Here is a 24586-nt window from a genome sequence, read left to right as displayed (position 1 = left end):
ATATCAGGAATAAAAAAACATTTCTATATATGTTTGTTTCATCATTGTGTACATATTACTACATACATTTTAATTAAAATTAATAATTAATATGCCGTCATTCATATTAACACATTGCTGGTGTCTATTTAATCTTACAAGGGTGTACATTTTAACACTAGTGGGAAAAGATAACACTGTGGCAGGATATACATACACTTCTGTTGGGTGTACAAATAAACTCTTACGGTGTACAAATCTATTCTGAGAGTAATGTACATATTTAACACTTTCAAAAGTGTTATTTTAACTCCAAAACGGAGGGAGTCATATGTACATTTTTTGAGTGTTGAATTTGACTCAATTTGAGTAAAATGTACACTGCTGTTTTTGCTGTGTGATAGCAAATGGTGGTGTGGTGGACGTAGCATTTTCAGGTGAACCATCTCTTAAACTTGAGTTTATGAAGTGAAACACGTCTCAGAGATCATGTTTTGATAACAACTTTGCATGCCTGTGACACGTCATCATGTTTGATATCACCACTGCACACAAATACACACGCCACCAGACAAAGGATGGACACTTGAGTTTATATTTCTCACATGTAAAAAAATGTCATAATATTCATTGGAACAAAGCATCACAAAGTTGGTAGTATGTTACAGTAGTGGACAAAACTGATGTCCAACATGTGAGTAAATCTTGAGTCAACGGAGAAAACTCTTCTCAATGTTTGCTTTACATTTGTTTCCTATGCATTTGTTTATTGGAATAAAACTCCCCAAATTCAGTTTTTATTATTAATATTATCTAACCACTTTTAATTCAGACCCTCAAAACAAGCAGATGATTTAAACCGTATCTAAATCATTTTTCGTTGTTCATAGTTGTTCAGCGCCATTCCATTTTATACAGAAAAGTCTGTTTTTATGTCTGTATTTTGAGATTCCTTCCGTGAATTTCGCATCGCAAAATCATTTACATTTAGATTCATGCATTCAGAAGACACTTTTATCCAAAGCAATTTCATTTCATTATGCTTTACATTTGTTTCTAAGTATGTGCAATCCCTGGGATCCAACCTATGACCTTGGCATCGCCATGCTGCAGTGATGTATAAAGTAACTAAAGGCAATACTTGAGTAAAAGTACAAATAACTCGCCAGAAATTGACTTTGGTAGAAGTGAAAGTAACCTTTTAGAATATGACTTGAGTAAAAGTCTTAAAGTAAAACATGAATATTGTATTTAAGTGTCAAAAGTAATTGTTTATATTTAATCGATTTAAGCATTAAGATAAATAATGGTGTTAACACAGAAATGTACAACTTTGAAAAAGCTCTGTCTCAAGCTCAGTAGTTTTATCTCGAACAACATGTTGCCAAATTGCTAAACCATCAAAATACAAGTTTAGAAACCTCATCTTTACTTTATGGTTACCCGGATCACCAACTTGTTTCAGTTCTGTTTCTATACTTTCATTTTGAAGTAACGAACATGCTAAGAGGAAATGTCTCAGATTAAAAGTATACATTTTGTACAGGAAATAGAAGTGGAGTAAAAGTAAAAGTCTGCAGAAATATAAGGACTCAAGAAAAGTACAGATACTCTCAAAAAATCCTTAAGTGCTTTGTTACATTACAACACTGCCATGCTGTAACCACAGAGCCACAGGAAAGCTTGTAAATCATAGGGCCCTAACTGATATGCTGTAGTTTGCCTTTTTACTCAATAATATATGACCCAGTCTTTATTTTTAGAAAGCACAATTCCATTGGATGATGTTGAAATGTATTTGCCCGTCAGAACTACGAACAAAGCTTCTTTTCAGTCATTACTTACTTGCCTGAAAGATTTAAGAATATGGCTAGATCAGAACTTTTTGTTTCTTAATGAAAATAAGACTGAGATTGTTGTGTTTGATCGTCCTGGGGACTTGAGTGCTCATGTAGATGCACTGGGTGATTTAGGCTTGTATGCTCGTCCTTTTACCAAGAATCTCAGTGTGATTTTTGACAGTGCTCTTAAATTTGAAAAACAGATTAGCTCTGTCGTAAAAGCCAGTTTCTTTCAATTGAGACTCTTGGCGAAAGGCAAGCCTTACCTTCCACAAAAGGAGTTTGAATGTGTAATTCATGCTTTTATAACATCAAGGCTAGACTATTGTAACTTTGTATATGTTGGTGTGGATCAGTCATCTCTTCAACGTTTACAGTTAGTCCAAAATGCAGCAGCTCGACTTTTGACTGGGACTAAAAATGATGAGCACATTACCCCAGTGTTAGCCTCACTACACTAGCTTCCTGTTCGTCACAAACTACATATTGTTGTTGTCTAGGGACGAAAGTACATCATTTACATGAAATCATTTAGCAAACCCTTTTATCCAAAGCAACTTACAAAGTGGGGGAAAACAATTGAAGCAATTTGTGCAACAAAAGAACAACAATGCATGAGTGCAGTAAAACTGGTGTCAGTTAGTCTACCACAGTATAAGGAGCTAAGATTTGTTTTGGGGGGAAAGTTGAATAGAAGTAGAAGACTGTACTAATGTGTCAGACGTTTTTTTGACGTTTCTTAAAGACGACTACAGAATCCGCTGATCTTGTGGCAAGAGGGAGATCGTCGTGGAACACATCCGGAGAAAGTGCGTGAGAGAGATGTTTTCCCTTTGTGGATGGCACCACAAGACATTGTTCAATAGCAGAGCGCAGGGATCAGGCGGGTAAATAAGTCTGAACATCTTCTACAAAAGAATTCTCAATCTGCACTAGATGTTAATCATATACACACTGACACATCAGCTACACATTTCCACTATTATATATTTGTGTTTCTACCGTTACTGTGGTTTAACAACAGACGAGTAAATCCTGCTTAATTGTTGCTCGCAGTTCAGAAAAAGTTTTTTAATTTCCGTTTTGGCACTTTCATTCATGAGGCAGTAAATGATGGGATCCAAAACACTGTTGATTGTTGTCGTTGCCACGAACACCGTGTAAAGATCTCCCATAAATTGGCTGGTGCAAGTGTTTCCCTTCTCCAGCATCGCCCGGATGAACATCACCACCTGGAAGGGCATAAACGACACCAGATACGTGAAGAGGAGAGACAGAAGAAGACAACAAATCTTCCTGCGTTCACTGGAAACCGTAGATATGCTTTTCCTCAGCGCCCTGTTGATCTCCAGAAAGCAGAACGTCATGATGAGCGCTGGAATCAGGAACCCCAGGACGGCTCGGATTATGGCCCCGTTGCCGTCGGCGACACTCATGGGCATCGGTGCAATGCACATATGGTGGCTACAAAATTTCTCAATGTTCCCTGTGTGAGCCAGAAGACTCAGGTGAACCGCAATCTCCAGCGTCCACACGAGGATGCTCACCAGCACTGCTGTCCTCACCGCTCTCACCCTGGAGAAATGAAGAGGAAACACTATGGCTAAATATCTGTCCATAGAAATACAGCACAGAAATCCAGAACCCACGTAGAAGCTGTTGTACATGACGACCGTGATAATGCTACACAGACAGTCGTCCACCGGGTGTCCGAGTGCCTTCACGATCCAGACGGGTAAAGTTAAGATATAGAGAAGATCTCCCACAGACAGGCTGATGAGATACACCGCCAGATTGTTGCCTCTCTTCGTAAGCATCCAGGCCACGTACAGTGACAGACAGTTTGCTGGAAATCCAACGATGAAGAATAAAGAGTAGACGGTGGGGTACATGTTTCTCTCTACCACTGTGTCCCATGTGCAGTTGGACCTGTTTGAAGAGGTGTTGTCAGCCATCATCAACTCAAAGCTGTCATTGTTCTGATTGCTGCCGTCTCTTTATATTTACTTCCACATGCAAATTATGTTTTTGTTGGTGGAGTCTGTGTCGATGTTCCAGGAAGAAATGCCACAGAGAGGATACCATACAAAAAAACTTTGTTTGTCCTCGAACACCTCCAAAACTTGAATCCTATTTTAAACATATATGCCACGCTCTCAATTACCACAGTAATCACTCAACCCTTAAAAAAAATCACATTTAGATTACCACAGTTTTACGACAAAGATTTGGTTTAATTATTTTTGTAGCTGGTTGGTTTTCTTGAGGGGTAAAAGCAAAAATGTGCTTTTATTTTGTATATAAAAATATCTATGTTTAGATGTGTTGTCAAAATGGCCCCTTAGGAGTGAAATGACATGTTTGCAGTTTTCTCCATGTGAACAACCCCGACTGCTCATGTAACACAGGCAAAGTCATTTTGAACATGTTTTAGGTGGCCTGTCGATGTTTAGTGTATTAACACAAGCCGATCAGTGAATTTGACAATTATCACGTTTGTTTTAAAACGGTACATTTAGATTGGGGATGATGTAAATTAGGCTTTGGCCGAATGCCCGCTGTAAAACCGCTTAAATTAGCACTAGCTGTTATTTTAACACAGAAAGTTCTGTTCTGTTTTTATCTATGCTTTATTTTTTATTTCATGGGTTAGGTTAGGGTTAGGTTAAATGTATTTATATATTATATATATATTTATATATTGATGTATGCATGTAAAAAAGACTAGAAAGGGGTGCCATGCTTTCAAAAGGTTTCAATATTTTGTGTTGCTTAAAAACAAAATATTTTGTGTTCAATTCAATTCAATTTTATTTATATAGCGCTTTTCACTATTTGCATTGTTCCAAAGCAGCTTTAGGGGAAAAAACGAAAAACACAAAAAAGGTTAAACACAGAACATGAATAGTTTAACTTAAAAGACCTAGTAAATAATATCTAATGTCAGCATCTCCTGGTGGTTTATTTAGCATATTTTGCATTAAGTGAATGTTTGGCTGAAAAGATGCGTCTTTAATCTAGATTTAAATTGGGCGAGTGTGTCTGATCCTGGAATAATATCAGGAAGGTTATTCCAGAGTTTAGGTGCTACGTATGAGAAAGCTCGACCCCCTTTGGTGGATTTAGTTATTCTAGGTGTTATCAAAAGAGTTTTGAGATCTTAGAGAGCGTGATGGGTTGTAGTGTGATAGAAGCTCTGTTAGGTAGGTAGGGGCTAAACCCTTTAAGGCTTTATAAGTGATTAAAAGAACTTTAAAGTCAATACGATACTTAATGTGAAGCCAGTGAAGGGTTGATAACATTGGGGTTATGTGATGGTATTTTCTGAACTAACTGTAGTTTGTTTATTGATGATGAAGGACAAACACTTAGTAGCGCATTACAGTAGTCAAGTCTTGAGGTCATAAATGCATGAATAAGCTTCTCTGCGTCAGCAACACACAGAATATTTCGTAACTTGGCAACATTTCTTAGGTGGAAAAAGGCTGTTTTTGTGACATTTGAGATGTGATTTCTAAATGACAGGTTGCTGTCTAATATAACGTCTAGATCTTTTACTGTATTTGTTGGAGTAACAGTACATCCTTCAACTTGCAGTTTATAATCAGAAATACTTGGTTTACGTGTCTTTGGTCCGATAATATTTCTGTTTTATTAGAATTTAAAAGAAGGAAATTACAGGTCATCCAATGTCTCTTGCCTGTATTTGGACACTGCGTGTTTTATATTTTGGATCATTTTTATTTGATGTTTAGATAAAACAACAGGCACAACTGTGTCTGTCGGTGCTCATCCTTACAAACGTCACGCACAAACTCGGATGAACATTTGGAGTCGTTGACTTCATAAAGATTTGACCATAAACAGATCTGTTCTATACACTCATTTCCTTCGAATACTGTTGAATAATGTTTTCTGTTCGGTCGAGGTTGATGAAGTGCAGATCATGTCTCCTGGATTAAGTACAGACTTCTGTGATATATGCACCATTAGATGAGATGTATATGTAGTCTTCTCTTGTGTTTTGATCACTTGATCTTAACCCTTTATTCCTTTCATCAGAAAACTACAGCATGTATTAGTAAGCAGGTGCAAAGTGGAGGCCTCAGATGCCACAGATGTTTTTTTCCCTTTTATGTTTGCATTAGCATATGACTCAAATCATCAGCCGATATTTGATTTATTATTCATGTTTTCTGAGGTTCACACATTTAATTGTGTTGGAAACGAACACTCACTAATCTTTTCTTTCTATAACACAAGAGCTTGTTAGGTGTATAGATGGTAGAAATGCTAGAAAGATGGTAAAACTTGTTTAGAAGGTCTGAAGTTCTGTTTAGTAGATGTTATGTTTTTTCCTCTTCTGCATCATTTGAATGTTTATATCTGTTTTAAATTTGTGATTCAGATTAAACCAAAGAATACATTTCAGGGAAATGCCAGTTGGATACTTGCGGGTGTGTGTGTGTGTGTGCTTTGGGATGAAGGCCGGCTCACAGTCGCTGTGTTCTTTCAAACACGGCACAGTTGATGAGAGCTGTTTGGGAAAGTATTTGTAATGACAGACGTGATGATATTCAAACCTGGACGTGTTATAGAAAGGACAAGTCCTTCGCTTCATCTACAAACAGGACATTTGTCAGCAGGGCTGTTTTTGAGTAAATGTTATCTTTAAGCGTGGTCTCTTTACCATATTTGGTTTAATTCGACAGTTTTTCTTAAGAACGTAACAACAGCTTTCTGAGAGCATATTCAACAGTTTACAAACAAAAGCACAAAACTATGTTCAATGTTACTCGTGGATTTTAATATGTTCGGATCTGTAAACATCCTGCACAGCTGTCAGAATCTCCGGTCTGCAATGTTTATATTTCCACATTTTATCATTTCAGACCTTTGACTGATATATCAAAGTAACCATGAGCAACGCAGGACATGATTTCACTCTCTCGCTCACATGACTTTACTGACAGACACTTTATAGGGAAGAGTTTCTGTACTTCATACTTAATTAATATGTAATTCAAATGTATATTACGCTGCTTAATGTTTCGTATGAAAAGTGAGGCAGTTCATACCATTCTAGACGTTTTACATAAACATTTATTCACAGTGCAAGGCACCACATTTATAAAAAGAGTAAAGAACATAAATCTGACTTGAGATAAGGTTGCAGCTGAAGTCAATCTCGTGCTCTAACTCTTGAAGATATAGAGCGACGTAATGCTGCTTTCTGGGAGAAACTAGCTCATGGGTAAAATATCTGGGTGTTCCCTTACAACACACAGTTAGTAACACACAGTATTGGATTTAAAACACAGCTGTAGTACCTTATGTGGAAACCATAGGCTGTATAAAATATGGATGTAGTGTCTGTGACGTCACCTGTGGGTTTCTGATGAGCAGTTCTAAAGCTTAAAGTGGGCGGAGCTTGCTGTTGCCATCTTTGAAACGCGTCACTCACGAATAAACTCAAATGGGCAAAACCTGGCTGAAACCACTTGTCACCTAAATTGCTGAATTGTAAGGCTTATTATAAGTTAAACGGGTGTGTTGCACCCTCCACACAGTTGAAAGGTAAAACTAAATATATATAGGCCAAAATAATTTTTTGTACAACTGTTTTTTTCTGCTGTAAAGTTGGCCATTTTAACAGGGGGCTCGATTAGATTCTGCTCTCTTTTGGAGCCAGTCTCTAGCGGCCAGTCGATGAATTTTAAATCACTTCCGTGTTGGCTTCACAGGAGAGATCGGAAGATTGCCCCTTGGTGGAAACATGTATTTTAACCATTTTACCTTTTTATTTAAGTGTATGAATATTTACCAAAATGTTATTGTGTGTGCATTGGCTTATCATATAGTGTAATAAACAATGTGCTTTATTCTTTTTACATTGTTTCAAAGCAGCTTCACATGAAAGTGGAAAATGAGTGTAAAGAGTATATAGGACCATCCTAATAAAAGCAATGTCATTGGAATTTGCAGAAGTTAATCTAACATCCCGTTGAGTAACCCAACATGACAACTTGGCAAGAAACCAAAATTCCAAAACTGATGAACAGTCTTAGCCAGGAGCGCCAGTTCTCCTCTGACACTTTACAGCTGCGTTCAGTGACTTTTGAGTAATAGTTACTGAGTGAATGTCGAGGATTAACAGGGAGTAAATAACAACCCAAATGTGGCTAAAGAATCTGCTCTGGTTTAATCTTTTTGACCTACCACAACAGGTTTGATTTGGTTGATGGTGGCGGTTGTTAAAACGGTTCTCTGCATCGCAGTGACATCAGAGACATTCGATTGTTTCCTTCTATTGTAGATGCTGCTCACTTTTCTCCGGAAATAATTCCCCGAGCAAACGTACAACACCGGATTCAAGCAGCTGTTCGACAAAGCCGCATAGACGGAAAACTGAGCTCCGATATCCAGGACATCGAACCACTTCTCCTCATCCAGAACCTGAAAATCACAGAGTATGTCCAAGAACGTGACAATGTGCAGCGGACCCCAGCAGATGAGGAAGAGCAGCGTGACCGTACACACCAGTACAGTGGCTTTCTTATCGCTTCTATCCTCCCAATAACCGCTGTATTGACGTTGCTTCAGGGCCCGCAGGATATTAACAGAGCAGAACGTGATGGTCAGGAGAGGTAAAGCAAAACCCAACACGTTCAGCTGGATGTGATGGACGACCCTCCAGGAGTCATTGGGGTAATGGAGGATACAGGAGACTGCCTGGTGACCGGGGATGTCTTGGAGTGTTCTGAAAATGCCAGTCGGGATGCCCATTCCCAGACCAAAGAGCCAGAAGGAAACGCAGAAGACTTTGGCGTAGCGTTTGCGCCGGAGCCATCTGGCCTTCATAGTCAAGACGAGAGCGAGGTAACGGTCTACGTTCACCATCACCAGCATGTAGATGCTCGTGTACATGTTGACGATGATTGACATGTTGACAACCTTGCACATGAACTCTCCGTACGGCCACATGAAGTAGTTGAGGATGTTCATGGCCCAGAACGGCAAACAGACGAGCACGACGAGGTCAGCCAGCGCCAGGTTACCCAGGTAGATCTCCGGTACGGTCCATCGGCTCCTCTGCAGCGAGAACACCAGCAGTACGAACGTGTTTCCCAGAATCCCCGTCAGACACACGATGAAGATGTATGGCGGGATGATTGAGTACACCAGCCGCCACTCCGTTGTGTTGAAAAAATCCAGATAGGACGGAGTTATGTTTGTATCTGAGGGCTGAAGTGTCGTAGACAACATGAGATGTTCTGGCTGCATCCTGCAACACAAAAGAGATTCTCTTTAACAGCAACATTTATAATAATGGAGCTTTGTTCTTATAGGAAATTTATATCAGATATACAGTACAGTATAGGTTTGGTTAACAGACAACGCTTAAGGATAGTCCCAAACTTAAATAAATGTTTGAGCTGTCTGTAAATAACTTGTCTTCAAACATATCAGTGCCATTGTTTTGAGTGATCTCGTTGTTTTTTTCCTAGAGCATTTTTATAAAAGTGACTTAAATATCCTAATGTAACAAAAGTTTAGTTCTAGCTTTGAGTGTGCAACCGGTCCATTCACTCAGCTCACCATTCAATTCACTATAATAAAAAACGAATTTCAACTGGCAGATTTATTTACAAAACATTGACCATGTTTAGTAATGTTTTTAAAAAGACAACTATTTAAAAAATGAACAGCATTTAAAACTTACTTTAATATTTTTAAGGTCAATTAATAAAATAAATTGAATCAAATGTAATTGATTTGTCACTTAAAATACAAATTAACTTATAATCAAGAAAAGCGACCTTAAAACAAATCACATGTTGGCAGCTCAACCAATAGGAATAAACAGACAATATATGTATATATCGTTTCATGATAAACATTGTTACACGTTGAATAAAGAAATGTATGGGGCATCACCTGCATGGAGTAGAGGCACACAACATTGATACTTTAAATCAAATAATATGGTTTGAAAAATGCTTAAGTCAATAATACGATCGCTTAAGGAAAGTTTCTACTATTTTTTTATTTTGTTCAATAAATAGACTGTCATTAAAGTATATATACAAAACAGGAACACATTTTTTTCAGTAAAGATTATAAAAGCATTTGAGGTCTCATAATAATTTTATATAGATTTACAGTACAATAAATGATATTTTATGATATTATATGAAACTTTCTTCATAAATATGGTTAATGTCTCTACGGTGCACACCCAATTTAATATATGATATTTACCATCTGAATCGATGCATGTCATGTCAACGAATGGAAACATCAGCCATAAAAAATCTTTTTCAAGACCTTAATCGAAAAACATATTGAGTCATTTGATCCATTCTCATGCACTGCTTTATCTACAACATTCTGAAAGATTTGCACCAAATCAATTTTGCGAGAGAGCAGCTTTGAGCCTTTAGCCCCGTTAGACCCTACTGTGTTTAAGGTTATCAAAATATATAGAAGGTTTAAAATGAAGACTTCATGATTTATGGATTATGTGCATGCAATGTGTGATGATTCATGCATCCGCTAGAAATCACATTGACACTAAATGAGAATCAGAATAGTGATGATTCTGTGAAGAGCTCCAGTGTTGTTTGTCTGCTCAGGACACTGGGATATTTTGTTACCTAATGACAATTTCAAAGTCCTTTTCAGTTTCTGAAGACTTTTGGCCATACATAGAATAAAACATGTCCTACCTTCTTTTAGAGTTTTCCTATCGGAGCGTTTGTTTGTGATGTTCCTCGCCTTCGAATGTTCTGTGGACCTCCAGAAGAGACAGAGAACAGTCCTGTCTACACGAACACATTTCTCCACCCACAGCCGGTGACTTACAATCTGTTTATATTCTCCATCTGACACCTGAATAAACCTCTGACCAGAGACGAATGAAGCTTTACATTCAGCAGCTCACGTCTCAAACCCAACTGTATATCTTATACCGATGCTTTACATCTATCGCATGCCATTTCTGTTGCATTGATTTAGACAAAATTGTAAATGTTGCTTTGTCTTTTGTTTAAAATCCATGGAAATAAAAGTGTCTGCTAGTTGAATACTTGAAATAAAGTTACTGAAGGTTTATAAATGATTTACACTGGTGGCATTGATGAAGGTTTTTTTATTGTTATATTTTACACATTAACACACAAGTCCATTTTCAACAGCAGAAATAGTGCAGAACAGTTCAAATAACAAAAAGAGAGAGAAAGATTTGAATTAGTAATTTCTTTCTATAAAGAATTCATTCATAATAGATTTTTGAAAGATTGCTTTCAGAAGCTTATTGATTTCATTAAAGAACTTAAAAACATTGAAACTGACTTTTCCATTCACTTGTAAAGAGAAGCATTGGCCAGCAGAGGTCGACGTGAGGCGTCAGAATCTGGTGAGCTCTGTGCACCGCTCATTTGAGTTCATCATCACAGGTGAGATGTGTTTCCGCTTTATCATCCTCTCAAACACATTTTGAGCTCTTTGTCTGAAGTGTTTTCCCACTATCACATACAGAAAAGGATTCAGCGAGCTGTTGCTGTAACCGATGTAAGTGGACAGCTGGTTGCCGATGTCCAAAGCGTGAATCCACACGCAACCGCACACCATCCCGAAGTAATACAGCGTGTCCAGAAAGATAAAAACATGATACGGCAACCAGCACAGAACAAAGACGGCCAGAACCACGAGGACCAGAAGTGCTGCCCTCCGCTCGTTCCTGAAGGATGAACTCCGCCTGACCGGCGTGTCCTTCAGAACGCGGATGATGTGATAACTGCAGAATGACACCAGCGGTACGGGAACGAGAAATCCCACCACGCTCACCGTCACGTTGTAGCGGAGTCTCCAGGCGTCGTGAGGATAATCGATGAAACAAGCTTCAGCATCAAACTCCGGGAAGAACTTCACCGAGCGGAACAGCAGCGCCGGGAGACTCAGGAGGAAGGAAGCCACCCAAATCACCAGACACACCAGCTTGGCTCGGCAGACGGCACGGAACCGGGCCACGGACATGGGCCGGGTCAGCACCAGGTAACGGTCCAGACTCACCAGACTGAGGAACATGATGCTGCAGTTGTGATTCATGGCGATGATGATGCTCACCAGACGGCACATGGGCTCTCCGAAAGTCCAGTTGAAGCGGCGCGTGACCGTGATCACCCAGAAGGGCAGGCAGCATGCTAGCAGAAAATCCGCAGCCGCGAGGTTTCCCAGGTAGATGTCCGCCACGGAGCACGTGCAGCGGTGAAAGCAGAAGACGCAGAGGACTAACGCATTGCCGAGGAGACCCAGAACACAGATGACGGACATGTACGCCGGCTGCATCCAATACAACCAATCCCAGGCCTCCGTTTGCTCACACTCCGTCAGGTCAAGCGCCGTCGTGTTGAAAACCATCACACCTGAGGCTGGATTTCAGTTTAGTTTCGATTATTTTATGGTCAAAATGAGCAACTGACGGCGTGCGTGATGCAACTGAGAATGAAGCTCAGCTCATACTGTATATATATATATATATATATATATATATATATATATACTGTGTCCTCCTCATACAGTGATTGATGTGAAATAATAAAAAAGCTCTTTAGGTCCTTGACAGATGAAAGTAAAAGCAGTGAGACGTAAAGACTTGATCACAATGAACACGAGTTGTTTAATGGACGTGAAGGGGAAATGAACAGATGGATCTGATAAATGCATTTACAGATAAAACACACTCTGGATAAACACTTACAGATGGCATGTTAGCATAGGTCTGTGTAGATACTGTGGTGACCTGTCCTGTGGATGTCTGATATTTGATTTCGGTGAAAGAATAATCAGCTTTAAAAGCACTTGATGTGAAGAACAATCTGAAGCAGCGATCACATCAAGATCTCCTCCATGTCCATGGCAGCATGTTTATTGTTTCGTCATATCTTATTGTTTATTCGCAGCTATATTTTTGGGTGTTTGCAGTTTAATATTTACCAACCCTGAAAAAATATTTTGAATTCATTTTTATGATTGACATACGGATGATGATCATGTAAAAAATTATTTGACTTGGCATGTGTGTCTTTGTGTGGTTGGAAAAATGTATCCCAAAAAGTTCACAGGGGCAAATAGTGCCTTTATGTAAAAGATGGAGCACTGACAGTACTGACAGACACCAAAGATGTCCAGGAGATGTTCTTTTGAGATGAGCAGTGTTTCGTGTTTTAAAGACTGGATTGGGAGAAATTGAGAGAACAGATTATAGATTCCAAACGCAGAATTCCTGAAAGTGTCATTTAGACTTTCTGCATCACCGACCACAGTCTCGCTGTGTCGAGGTACGGCTGGAAAAACACAGTTTATTCATAACCACACAACGAGTAAACACTGGAAAGACTGTGACACATCGTTTTATTTCAACAACCAACAATTTTCATGCTCTGGAAAGACGCTCTGGATATTCTTTAAAACACACAGTCTGCACACATCATCTTTCATTGGACTTTTAGTAATATTGTTTTTAAAGCAGTGATGATAAAATGTTATTATTTTTATATGGGAATCATTCCAGTAATGTGGCATACAAACAGTATCAAAACAGACCATTTCTACAAAATAATAATAAAAATAATAATAAAACAACAGCAATTTTTTACTTGTTGCAGTAAACATATACATAAATGCATTATTAATCATTAACAGAATTGTAGAAGAAAATTGAGAGACAAACTCAGAACCAGTGAGGGTCTTGAAGGGACCAGCCCTATTATAAAAACACTCTTAGACAGAATAATCATTGTCTAATACAAATAAGTCTGCAATTGTAATTTTGTAAAGAAAATCAGTAATTTTGTCCAGATGTCATGTCATGGGAAACGTGGTTAGAATGTCCAACTGCTGTGGACATTTGTCCATTACAATCTTTGCTCATTCAGTCAATATATACAGTATATAATACAGAATCAAATGAGATGAATTAGATTAGAGGAGGAAACAGGCACTGAACAACCGCATTAATGTTCAGAATCTTGTTTTCTGCGCTCCTTTGAAGTTCAACATTCATTAACAAAGACTTTTATCTTAAAAATCAACATACCTGACACAAAACTGGCTACCATAAACACAGAACACACATGCCTATAAACTAAAACCAATACAGTATACAGTCAGTCTCATCAGATTATATTTAAAATGTTGTGAATGTCTTCATGGTCGATGTGGTTTGTGATCTCGTAGATCCACTTGTGTCTTTTTTTCTTTCTGTGAGTTGTTTCGTTAACTCTTTCACCTTCTTCCTAAAGTTCTTGCCAACGATCACATACAGTACGGGGTTCAGCACACTGTTGCTTAAAGCCAGATACGTACATATTTGATTGGAGATGTCCACACCCGTTTCAACGTGGCATCCACCGAGTGCGCCGAGCCTCAGCAGAATGTCCAGCACGGTGACCAGATGAAAGGGCACCCAACACAGCAGAAACGCCGTCAACACCACCAGGACCAGAAACGTGGCCTTACGCTCGGTGTTCTCGGCATTGAAGCGCTCCATAACCTGCGTGTGGAGAGCTCGAATGATCTTACACGTGCAGTATGAAATCACTAACATCGGCACGATGAAACCCAACAAGACCAGCAAGATGTCACACACGAGGCCCACCTCTGCGCTCGGGTACATCAGAATACAAGCCGTGACGTTGAGGTCAGGGATGTGTTGGGTCTCTCTGAAATGAAGCGTGGGGATGTTCAGAACCAGCCCCAGACACCAGACGGCCACGCAGCTGAGTTTGGCGTACCGCGGCCGTCTCATTCTCCCGCGGGACATGGCGTGGACCAGCGCCACATATCGATCACCGCTCACCAGCACCAGTAAATAAACGCTACAGAACATGTTCATTCTGATGCCCATGTTGACCAGGCGGCACATCACCGAGCCGAACGGCCAGTCAAAACCGTTGTCGATGTTTATGGCCCAGAAGGGCAGACACGAGACCAACAGGAGATCCGCTGCGGCCAGATTTCCCAAATACACCTCCGCCACAGTGCACGCTTTCTTGTGGAGACAGAAGACCAGCAGGACGAAGACGTTACCGAGGATTCCCAGAACACAGATGATGAACATGTACGGTGGCTGCATGACGTACAGCCAGTCCCAGATCTCCCGGTGTGGACACTGGGTCTCATTGGTCAGATTGCTGGAGACGCTTGGAGAAAGAGGAATGAAGATGGACGGTGTCGTCTCAGGGGTGTTTTGCTGCATGTTTCTGCTGTGAAAAGAAGAATTCCTCTGTGTCAGTTCATTTAATTTATTCAAAGATGCTAGTGATAACATATCTTTCCAAACACACTTCTGTCGAGAAAACATTCCGCTCAACATCCATGTTGGGAATTCACTGAAGAAATAAAGTCATGCAAGACAAGCTAAGATGAGTAAATGAGGTGACTCCTGAAGTGTTCTTTCCTGGGTTGCATAATATGAGAATGTTTCCAGTTTGATTGGAGGAATTATTTCTGCCTACTGAATAAAAGTGAAGGAAAAACAAACTGGTGCCGTGCCAAACTTTAAAACCTTCCAGAAAGATTGAAGAAAAAAACTGTTGCACAAAAAGTTTGACAGGCTATATAAAGGTCAGAAGAAAATGATTCTTACAAGAACTTTTGACTTAAACACTGACAGATTCCAAAAATGATTCTTCTGTGGCAGCGGCATTTGTGTGCAGTACATGTTCAAAGAACATCAACTAAAATATACAGCCATGGACAAAATGAAGAGATCATTCTAAATGTTCATGTTATCATTATTTCTAGAAGTACTGCGGTCATTTCAGTCCAGTGACTGTTGAATTTCAACATCAAGTCATCCAACAGCGATGTGAAAGACATGAAAACTGTGAGAAAAATCTAGATTATCACATAAAAAAATGATTCCTAAACACAAATGTGGACACATGACTGCTGTATTGCTTAAAAGTGAATCTGAACTTGTTTTCTTTGCAGTATTTGAGGTCTGATAAAATACAGTGCATCTTCTCTGTTATATAAAATAAATGCAAATAAATAGAAACAATATTTTTATAAGGAATTTGGGAGAAATGTTGTTAGTAGTACATGGAAGGAAAGAAAAACGATCATTTGATGTAAACACATACTTATAAATAGTGAAGTCAGAAAAATAGAAAATCAATTTTATAACACTCTCTTTATTGTTTCTGTGTGCGTGCGTGTGTGTGTGTGTGTGTGTGTTTGGTTTTCCATAAAAATATAACAAGGAATTTTGGGAAAACAAAAGACACAATAGTCAACATAAAACGCTTGAAACATGTTTTCATTGACCATATTTTCTTTTGATGTCTTATAAATGAACTGTAGTTGAAATGACACTGACACTTTAAACACGTTTCTTTTGTGTTGACACGTTACATTGGAAGTTACATGTGTCACACTAGTGACTTTTCAGTCACAATTATTCATATTTTCTTGTAAAAGTTTCAGAACGTGAAACGTGCTTGATAAATTCTTATCTAATCCTGATTAAAGAATAAAGTTAAAGAAAGTAAAAAGAAAGCACATTTGGTTTAAATGTCATTTGTGTGGTTTTGTGAGTGAAGCACATACCTCTTTCACCGTGGAGCCTCTGAAAGCAAATCCAGATGTTCTGCTCCAGATGTCCAGAGCTTTAGTGAGCGCTCGGCACGGCCTGTCTCTTTAAAGAGAGAGAGAGAGAGAGAGAGAGAGAGAGATGAAGGTTTGTGTGATGTCATTCTGAAGCGAGAGACTGATCTCTCCTCCTGCCTCATCCGCTTTCCTCCTGATCTTTTTTACTGGAATGTTCAGCACATTCAGACATTCAGTCTGGATTGAAATATATATGATATAATCTACAGTGTGTTCTCTCAGACAGATGTGACAATTACCAACTGCATTTCACGAGTTCACACGTACATACATTATAATGAATAGAGAGGGTTATGTGTATTTGACGTGCTGTCTGAGGGGAGGGATCTTCACTTTCTTTAATGGTTTCTTATGTTGTCTGACAGTTTATTTGTGGGTTCTAAATTAACTCGTGGCCTTCTGAAAGGGTTTTGAAATCCAGCTGCTGTTTACATCATTATCTGCAGATATGTGAGAATTTGTTGTTTGAGGTTTGTCTCGTTTATCTTGTTGGGGTTCTAGGAGGTTAGAAATGAAACTTGGACAGATGTTCTATTAGATATCGTGATGAATTAAAACCAGTCTACTAACAGGAAATGCATTTAAAATAAAAGCACACCAAAGCGTTCAGTCGAGCATTAGCCGGACGAGACTTCATTCAACATTTCAAGACATTTTTTATTCAAATACTGTAATGAAAGAAAGTGGATGAGATGAGAAGCATTACTGAGGCCGAGCGGCACTCCAGAGACCAGCTGAAGCATGTTTCCATCGGCACAAAATAAAAGGCCTATTTAGCACTTTCCAAATACTTACTGTACCGTAAGAGCTTTTATTGATCTGTTTGGAATAATTATTGTACAAATGCAACATGCATCAGATGTGAAGCGCTAATGGATGAGCCAACACGTATTTACAATATAATTATATCCAAAAGCGACGTTTAAAACTAAAGATTCTGTCAACGTGTTCGTATTCCATGTTCGTGTTTGTAAATCTGTATGCAAGTCTTTCTTCAGTGAAACACAACAGAAGATATTTGGAGAAATGTCTCAGTGGTTTTGTGTTCATACAATGGAAGTCAATGGAGTTCAGTGTTGTTTGATGATCAACATTCTTCAAAATATCTTCTGTTGTGTTCTGAAGAAGAAAGAGATGTGACATTTTTATGGTGTTCAGACTGTACAGATATAATCTCATGGGTTTCATTTGAACTTTATTTATAAATAAACAATATAGCAGTGAGCTGATGTGATGATGATGATGATGTGTGTCCCATAACCCATTCAAACATAAAACTTTTCATCTCTCAGTCAAACAGAGGAAGTAAACAAAACTCTGATTCTTTATTCTATTCTGTCAACATACACACAAGTTTGTGTTAATGAATAAAGACACTTTATTCAAAGACAAACAGAAGAAAGTCAAACTGGGTCTTTAGCACTTCGTTTCAATGTTGAAAAAAAAGAACATTTTCATTTGTTGATTTTAAATGTGGAATATATTTGTAAAGTGGTTTTGAGGTTTAAAAAATAGACACAGAAAGAGTTTCAGCTGTGGAAAGTTTTGAGTACCAAACGTTCATGTCGACACAATAGACACTTGGGGGACATGAAACTTACGGTACGGCTGACACACACCATCATCAGAAATAACAGTCACATCTTGTTATTATATTCCAGTTAAAGAAGAAAAATGCAAATGTGAGTTTAAATTCTTCCTAAATTTATCGAGGACTATAGAAATCCAAACAAGAGACGCAACAACTTCTGTCATTTTCAACACAACCACATTTAACTCAGCGGCCAAAACCACAAACTGCTGCAAAACATGTGTGAGATTCATCATCATGGGTGCGACCAACCAACAGCAGCGGATGACAGACACGTGGAGGGGATGATGTTTTATAATATCTGCACAGTCTCTGTGGACCTCTGCCACCCCGACCTCAACAAACACAAGACCGGCTCAGTTTTCCGCTGACTCTCACTTATACGTGAAAATAAAACTCTTTCAGACAGTACTGCTCACAAAAGGACCATGCCGGTACTGTGGGGTTTAATTGTGACATGTCTCTGTGTGTGTGTGTTTATTTATTTGAAATGTCTCATGCCATTAATACGATTGTTTGTTGTTGTTTTTATAATATGTTTCCATGATAATTCATTATATGTATGTACATTTTTACTTTAGATATATACTGTATATATTCATTCATTCATTTTCTACCGCTTAACCGGGGCCGGGTCACGGGGGCAGCAGTCTAAGCAGAGATGCCCAGACATCCCTCACCCTAGACACTTCCCCCAGCTCTTCCGGGGGGACACCGAGGCGTTCCCAGGCCAGCCGGGAGACATAGTCCCACCAGCGTGTCCTAGGTCTTCCCCGGGGTCTCCTCCCGGTCGGACGGGCCCGGAGCACCTTCCGGGGAAGGCGTCCAGTAGGCATCCGTAACAGATTCCCAAGCCACCTCAGCTGACCCCTCTCGATGTGAAGGAGCAGCGGCTCTACTCCGAGCTCCTCCCGGGTGACCGAGCTTCTCACCCTATCTCTAAGGGATCGCCCAGCCACCCTGCGGAGGAAGCTCATTTCAGCCGCCTGTATCCGGGATCTTGTCCTTTCGGTCATGACCCAAAGCTCATGATCATAGGTGAGAGTAGGAACGTAGATTGACCGGTAAATTGAGAGCTTTGCCTTGCGGCTCAGCTCTTTCTTCACCACGACGGACCGGTACATCGAACGCATTACTGCAGAAGCTGCACCGATCCGTCTGTCAATCTCCCGTTCCATCCTTCCCTCACTCGTGAACAAGACCCCGAGATACTTAAACTCCTCCACTTGAGGAAGGAACTCTCCACCAACCTGAAGTGGGCAAGCCACCCTTTTCCGACTGAGGACCATGGCCTCGGATTTGGAGGTACTGATTTTCATTCCAGCCGCTTCACACTCTGCTGTAAACCGTCCCAGTGCATGCTGAAGGTCCTGGTTTGAAGGTACTGTATATATATTGTTGATTATTCTTTAAAGTACCTTTGTAATACTTTCGCTGTGAAAAATGAAGCGATCGATATGTCATCAATATGTCAACATTTAGTTACTGCAACATCAAAATAGAAACGAATCACTGGTCAAAACAATAGTATATGAGAATGGTAACGGTCACCAATACGGTACCATAGGAAACACCTCCAGGACCACAGTCACGGTCAGAGAAGTGTGCTGCTGTTTACATTTCAACACAAATCTTCTTTCCAGTAATCCTCACACACACACACACACACACACTCATCGCACAGTTATGTGAGTGTTTATAAACAGAGAAGCTGATGATGTTATGATGAAATCTCAGTGATTTTTTGATGCCCAAGTCTTCTGGGGTTATGCATGGCATCATACAGCACATGTGCCATTATTGTATTGTCTTTTCTGTTTATTCTCAGACATTGTGCAGAAAATATGAATAAATGCTTCTTTACACACCAGCGACCTCTGCTGGATACTGTATGTGTACAGATGAAGGATTTATGATGTTCAGTGTTTTTGTGTTTCATTCTTTCTTTAAGTCTCTTAATTGTGATTAAACTCTTCTGGGGTGTGAATAGCTCTGTCTAATCTTTGTAAGAGATAGTTTTCCTGTATCTCAGTGGTAAGAGCATTGTGTTAACAGCACAAGGTTGTGTGTTGGATCCCAGGGGATTGCAGATACCTGTGTATAAATGTAAAGGATAATGGTATGTAAGTCACTTTGGATTAAAGCATCTGCCAAATGCCTAAATGTAAATTTTTTATTCTCTGTCTCTCTCTAAAAGTAGTTTATTGGCATGACTGTGTGTACTCACAATATTCCCAATCTGAACATCTAATCTGTTTGTCTGTCTCCCTCTTCTGGGGATGTTTGGTACTGATGATGTGTTTTAGATTATAACAGATCATGTTGTCATCATCAAAACTTCATGTTTAGAGTTGTGTGACTAGACAGAATAATAGATGCATGTTCAGTTTTCCACCCCGTTATTTCATAGCGTATAGAAGAGCTTCTCCACACACACATTTATCTGCCGGTGAGTGTTTGTAACATCACCTGATTCAGACAATCACACACACAAACACACACGCACACATATCTGCACTTCAGTCCATCACACTGAACATCACTCATTCAAACTGCTTACAAATCAAAAGTCAACTGAGTTCACTACATGCAGTACGTACAGAGAGTGACAGAGATCATTTGTCAATCATTTAAACCGATGTCAACTTCAACAAAGTCATAACGTCACGTTCATTTATCGCCATGTATGATATTTCTTATTAAAAAATCTTGCCCAATACACCCACCACCATTAAACTCTTTTTAATAAGAAAACAAGACTTTTAATATATAGACAAAACTGTTTTTATTCCGTTCTGCAAATAAGAGCTACAAATTTTCTGCCATGATTCAACAATTCTGGTTATTTCCTACTAAATACAGCTGATACAGTCAGTTTTACATCTGTACAAAAAAAATAATCCATCAATCGTTAGTCAAAAGAGTTTTACAATAATTGTAAAAGATATGACATATTCCTATGTAAGACACAAATACAGTATAGTAAGAGAATAGCTGTATACAGTATTCTGAATATCTAAATATTTATTTATTATTGTTCTGTAAAACACAGACTCAGTTTGTGACAGACTGAGATGGGTTTCCATCCTCCCTGAGACTCTACATCACATAAGTGCTATTTGAAAAGAGTGGATACGGCAGTACAATGAAAGCACACTTACAAATAAAACATTTTCCAATCATTTTTTTATGTGAGCCAGGCAGAGGACCTGGCAATGTCCCAGTTTCTTTGTCCCCATGGCAACCATGAAAGTGAAGTAGTTGTGTCACCTTGATTTCATAATGTCTCTGTTCAAACTAAATAATGAGACATGGAGTCAAAGTCATCCTCCAGTGACCCTCACATCTACATCACCTGAAGAGTCTGCTCATTCAAATGGATTCTATCACCATGGCAACCACTTCCACTGAACCACAGGTGACCAAAACCGTATACACTCCAGAAAGCTTAAACCAAAAATAACCTTTTTGTTAATTGACATATAATCAAATGCCATGATTGTACAAAACATTTAAACGATTATTTATCAGATTATCAAGCTCATATTATTATGCTAAACTCGAAAAAAATGATGTAAAATTCTATGAAAGACACAGATAAGCATCTTACTTACTCACTTAACATGATACAGTATAATGTTTAATAATTGAGTCTAAATGATTTCGTGTCAGAGGATGGAGTGGTATTAAACTAACACGTGACTCAAAACCATAGCCATTAACCAATCAACACGACGGAGTCATCACAATAACATCGCCTCTCAGAAGTCTCCTGCAAACACATGTTCACTACGTTGGTCTCTTGATAGTGAGCAGACAGACATGAATCCGGTAAAACCTCATCCTGTAGGTGAGCCTTCATCGTTCATTCATTCATGACATCAGAAAGTAAAAGCATAAACCACACCGACCACCACGATGTTCCCGATGGTGGCGAAGATGGCGATCCACAGCCAGACGGCGTCACTGGACACGCGCTGCTCGTGGTCGTGTTGGGCCGGTGCTGATGCTGACGGCGGCCCGTTCACGCTGGCTGATGAGTTAAACAGAGAGTGTTCAGTGCTGCAGTCATCTGTGTCCATGAACGCTCCGCTCATCACTGGAAACTGAAATAACACAATACACACAAAACATGTCAAAACATTCAGCAGCTTCAAAAGAGAGATGCCAGAGATGCCGGGGTGTTGCTATGCGTGGTTGCTAGGGCCTTCCTCGATGGTAGCTACGTCTGGGTGTTTATTAACACATCCGTCATTGTAAATTACATTTTATTCCATGATTCACTAATGAATGTCTGAAATCAAGTTATCACTGGGTATGTGAGGTCAGACGGAGTGCAATGCATTGTGGGACACCACATCAGACACAAGAGTACACAAACAGCCGTGCTGATGAAATGATAAACTAAAAATGATGAAGCTGAATCATACATTATTAATAGACAAAAACAGCAAACGATGTTTAATTTATGCATCAAGTGAGCAAAAGAAAAACAATCTTACACAGTTGTGATATGAAAGTTATTTTAAAGGTGCATCACATGTCAGTGACTTTCACTGCGAGTTAAGATCGAACATCATTCAGCTCATTCATTTTAATGCTAATCGATTTTCCGACACAAATTATCCACTTAAATCAACTGAAGAGGTCTGGCTAATGTTAAATACATCTGACATTTCACATTACGTGAATATAAAAAAATACTTGAATAATAGATAGATAGAGAGAGAGAGAGAGAGAGAGAGAGAGAGAGAGAGAGAGAGAGAGAGAGAGAGAGAGAGAGAGAGGAACATTAAGCCTCCAGCATATGAATGTGTTCTTCTGACATGTTGTGTAGAGATGTGCTCTCTGACGCCCCGAGTGTCTTCCAGTCTCAGTGTCTGATCAGGTGTGGATCAGGCTGAGAATAACACAACACTCTCTGTCAAGTTTTGTGGTTTGACCCAGAGGAAAGTGTCTCTGCGCAGAGGTTTCTCATAGTTTCACTTGTTTTGTTTTACAGGAGAATGGAATGAAGAGTCTGGAGGTGTAGATTGTGGAGGTCAATAATCTTGATTTTGAGTAAATATGATGAGAAATGTTTGAGTTCCCCGTTGAAAAAAACAGCATGTGCTGGTTAGGTAGGTTTTGAAGCACGAGGGCTGATTTGTGCTATTTTAAGCTTGTCCTTAGCAGGCTTGTGCTGGTTTACGCTGATCATGTGCTGGTTTAAATTGTTAATTTGCTGGTTTAAGGTGGTCCTTAGCTGCTTTGTGCTGGTTTAAACTGATCATTTTCTGGTTTAAGCTGGTCATGTACTTGTTTAAACTGGTCCTAAACCAGCTCAGGACCAGCTCATGGCCACCTTAAACCAGCACAAACCAGCGCCCATGCTTCAAAACTTAGCTTACCAGCATATGCTGTTTTTTTCAACAGGGATAACATTGAGATCTTCACTAATATTGACTTTTGATCACAGACGAGACAAAAATCTGATCTCAGTTTGACACACTGTTGACGTTTCTTCTCAAACTCCAATGACAGACACATTTCTGACTCCTCATGAGAAACATCTGAGACTCACATGAGACTTGAAGCTCTCCGTTGAATCTCATTGATTTCAGGGAGAAATTATTCAAAACATCTCTGATTTCAACATTCTTTTTTATTGTCTCAGAGAAGGTATAGCTGAACTTCATCCTATCAACAGTGAATCTTCATCGAGGCATTTTAATGTTTGTGACGGAAAATGACATCAGGATGAAGAATATGTGATGAAATGTGATGGAAACAGACCTTGAGCAACCGAATGACCGACTTCTTCTGAAAGACGACAGACAGCTTGAGGGTAAAAGTGATATTTTCTTGAATACACATCAAACAGAGACTACAGCGGGACGTCTGCTTCGACTGAAGATCATCAGTGACATCTGACATTTGGATTAACTCAACGAAAGTCAACTTAATGTTTCAGAGTCATATTTTAAACAGAAGAGAAGCTTCATCTGTTGTGTCACGCGTTTGATGGTGTTGATAAAGGGTTTAGCCCCTACCTACCTAACAGAGTTTCTATCACACTACAACCCATCACGCTCTCTAAGATCTCAAAACTCTTTTGATAATACCTAGAATAACTAAATCCACCAAAGGGGGTCGAGCTTTCTCATACGTAGCACCTAAACTCTGGAATAACCTTCCTGATATTATTCCAGGATCAGAGACACTCGCCCAATTTAAATCTAGATTAAAGACGCATCTTTACAGCCAAACATTCACTTCATGCAAAATATGCTAAATAAACCACCAGGAGATGCTGACATTAGATATTATTTACTAGAATAATTGGATTTATTATATAAAACACCATGTAGTGTGTTTTACCCTTTCTTGGGTTTTTTGTTTTTCCTGTAAAGCTGCTTTGGAACAATGCAAATTGTGAAAAGCGCTATATAAATAAAATTGAATTGAATTGAATTGAATTCATTAAAATCTGCAGAAAATGTTTCGTCGTTTAGTTTGA

The 24586-nt window shown here is 39.2% G+C and overlaps 3 protein-coding genes across 3 annotated transcripts in view; all 3 read right to left on the bottom strand.

Moving 5' to 3' along the window:
* Positions 1-1238: 1238 nt before the first annotated feature.
* Positions 1239-3787, bottom strand: LOC306895705 (G-protein coupled receptor 4-like). The gene has a single exon (XM_079459169.1). The coding sequence runs from the start codon at positions 3776-3778 to the stop codon at positions 2825-2827; it is 954 nt and encodes a 317-aa protein (XP_079315295.1). The 5' UTR covers positions 3779-3787; the 3' UTR covers positions 1239-2824.
* Positions 3788-7885: 4098 nt separating this feature from the next.
* Positions 7886-15081, bottom strand: bdkrb1 (bradykinin receptor B1; the record flags this gene model as incomplete). The annotated part of the gene is made up of 4 exons (XM_079459385.1): positions 7886-9105; positions 11254-12253; positions 12995-13168; positions 14019-15081. The coding sequence occupies 4 exons, from the start codon at positions 15079-15081 to the stop codon at positions 8022-8024; spliced, it is 3321 nt and encodes a 1106-aa protein (XP_079315511.1). The 3' UTR covers positions 7886-8021.
* Positions 15082-20856: 5775 nt separating this feature from the next.
* Positions 20857-24586, bottom strand: part of LOC306895605 (uncharacterized protein C14orf132) — a 6071-nt gene continuing 2341 nt past the window's right edge. Inside the window, exon 2 of the mRNA XM_079458975.1 lies at positions 20857-22193. Within this exon, the coding sequence (XP_079315101.1) occupies positions 21969-22193 (225 nt within the window). The 3' untranslated portion in view covers positions 20857-21968. The remainder of the gene's footprint in view (positions 22194-24586) is intronic.

Source organism: Barbatula barbatula, assembly GCF_947034865.1.
Source record: "Barbatula barbatula genome assembly, chromosome: 6".
Taxonomy (NCBI): Eukaryota; Metazoa; Chordata; class Actinopteri; order Cypriniformes; family Nemacheilidae; genus Barbatula; species Barbatula barbatula.
The sequence above is the reverse complement of the archived record's forward strand: the minus strand, read 5'-3'. Positions and strand labels throughout refer to the sequence as shown.

What these genes read in the sequence shown, in the direction of transcription:
- LOC306895705 (XM_079459169.1), bottom strand. Translation starts at nt 3,778, where the DNA reads ATGATGGCTGACAACACCTCTTCAAACAGGTCCAACTGCACATGGGAC.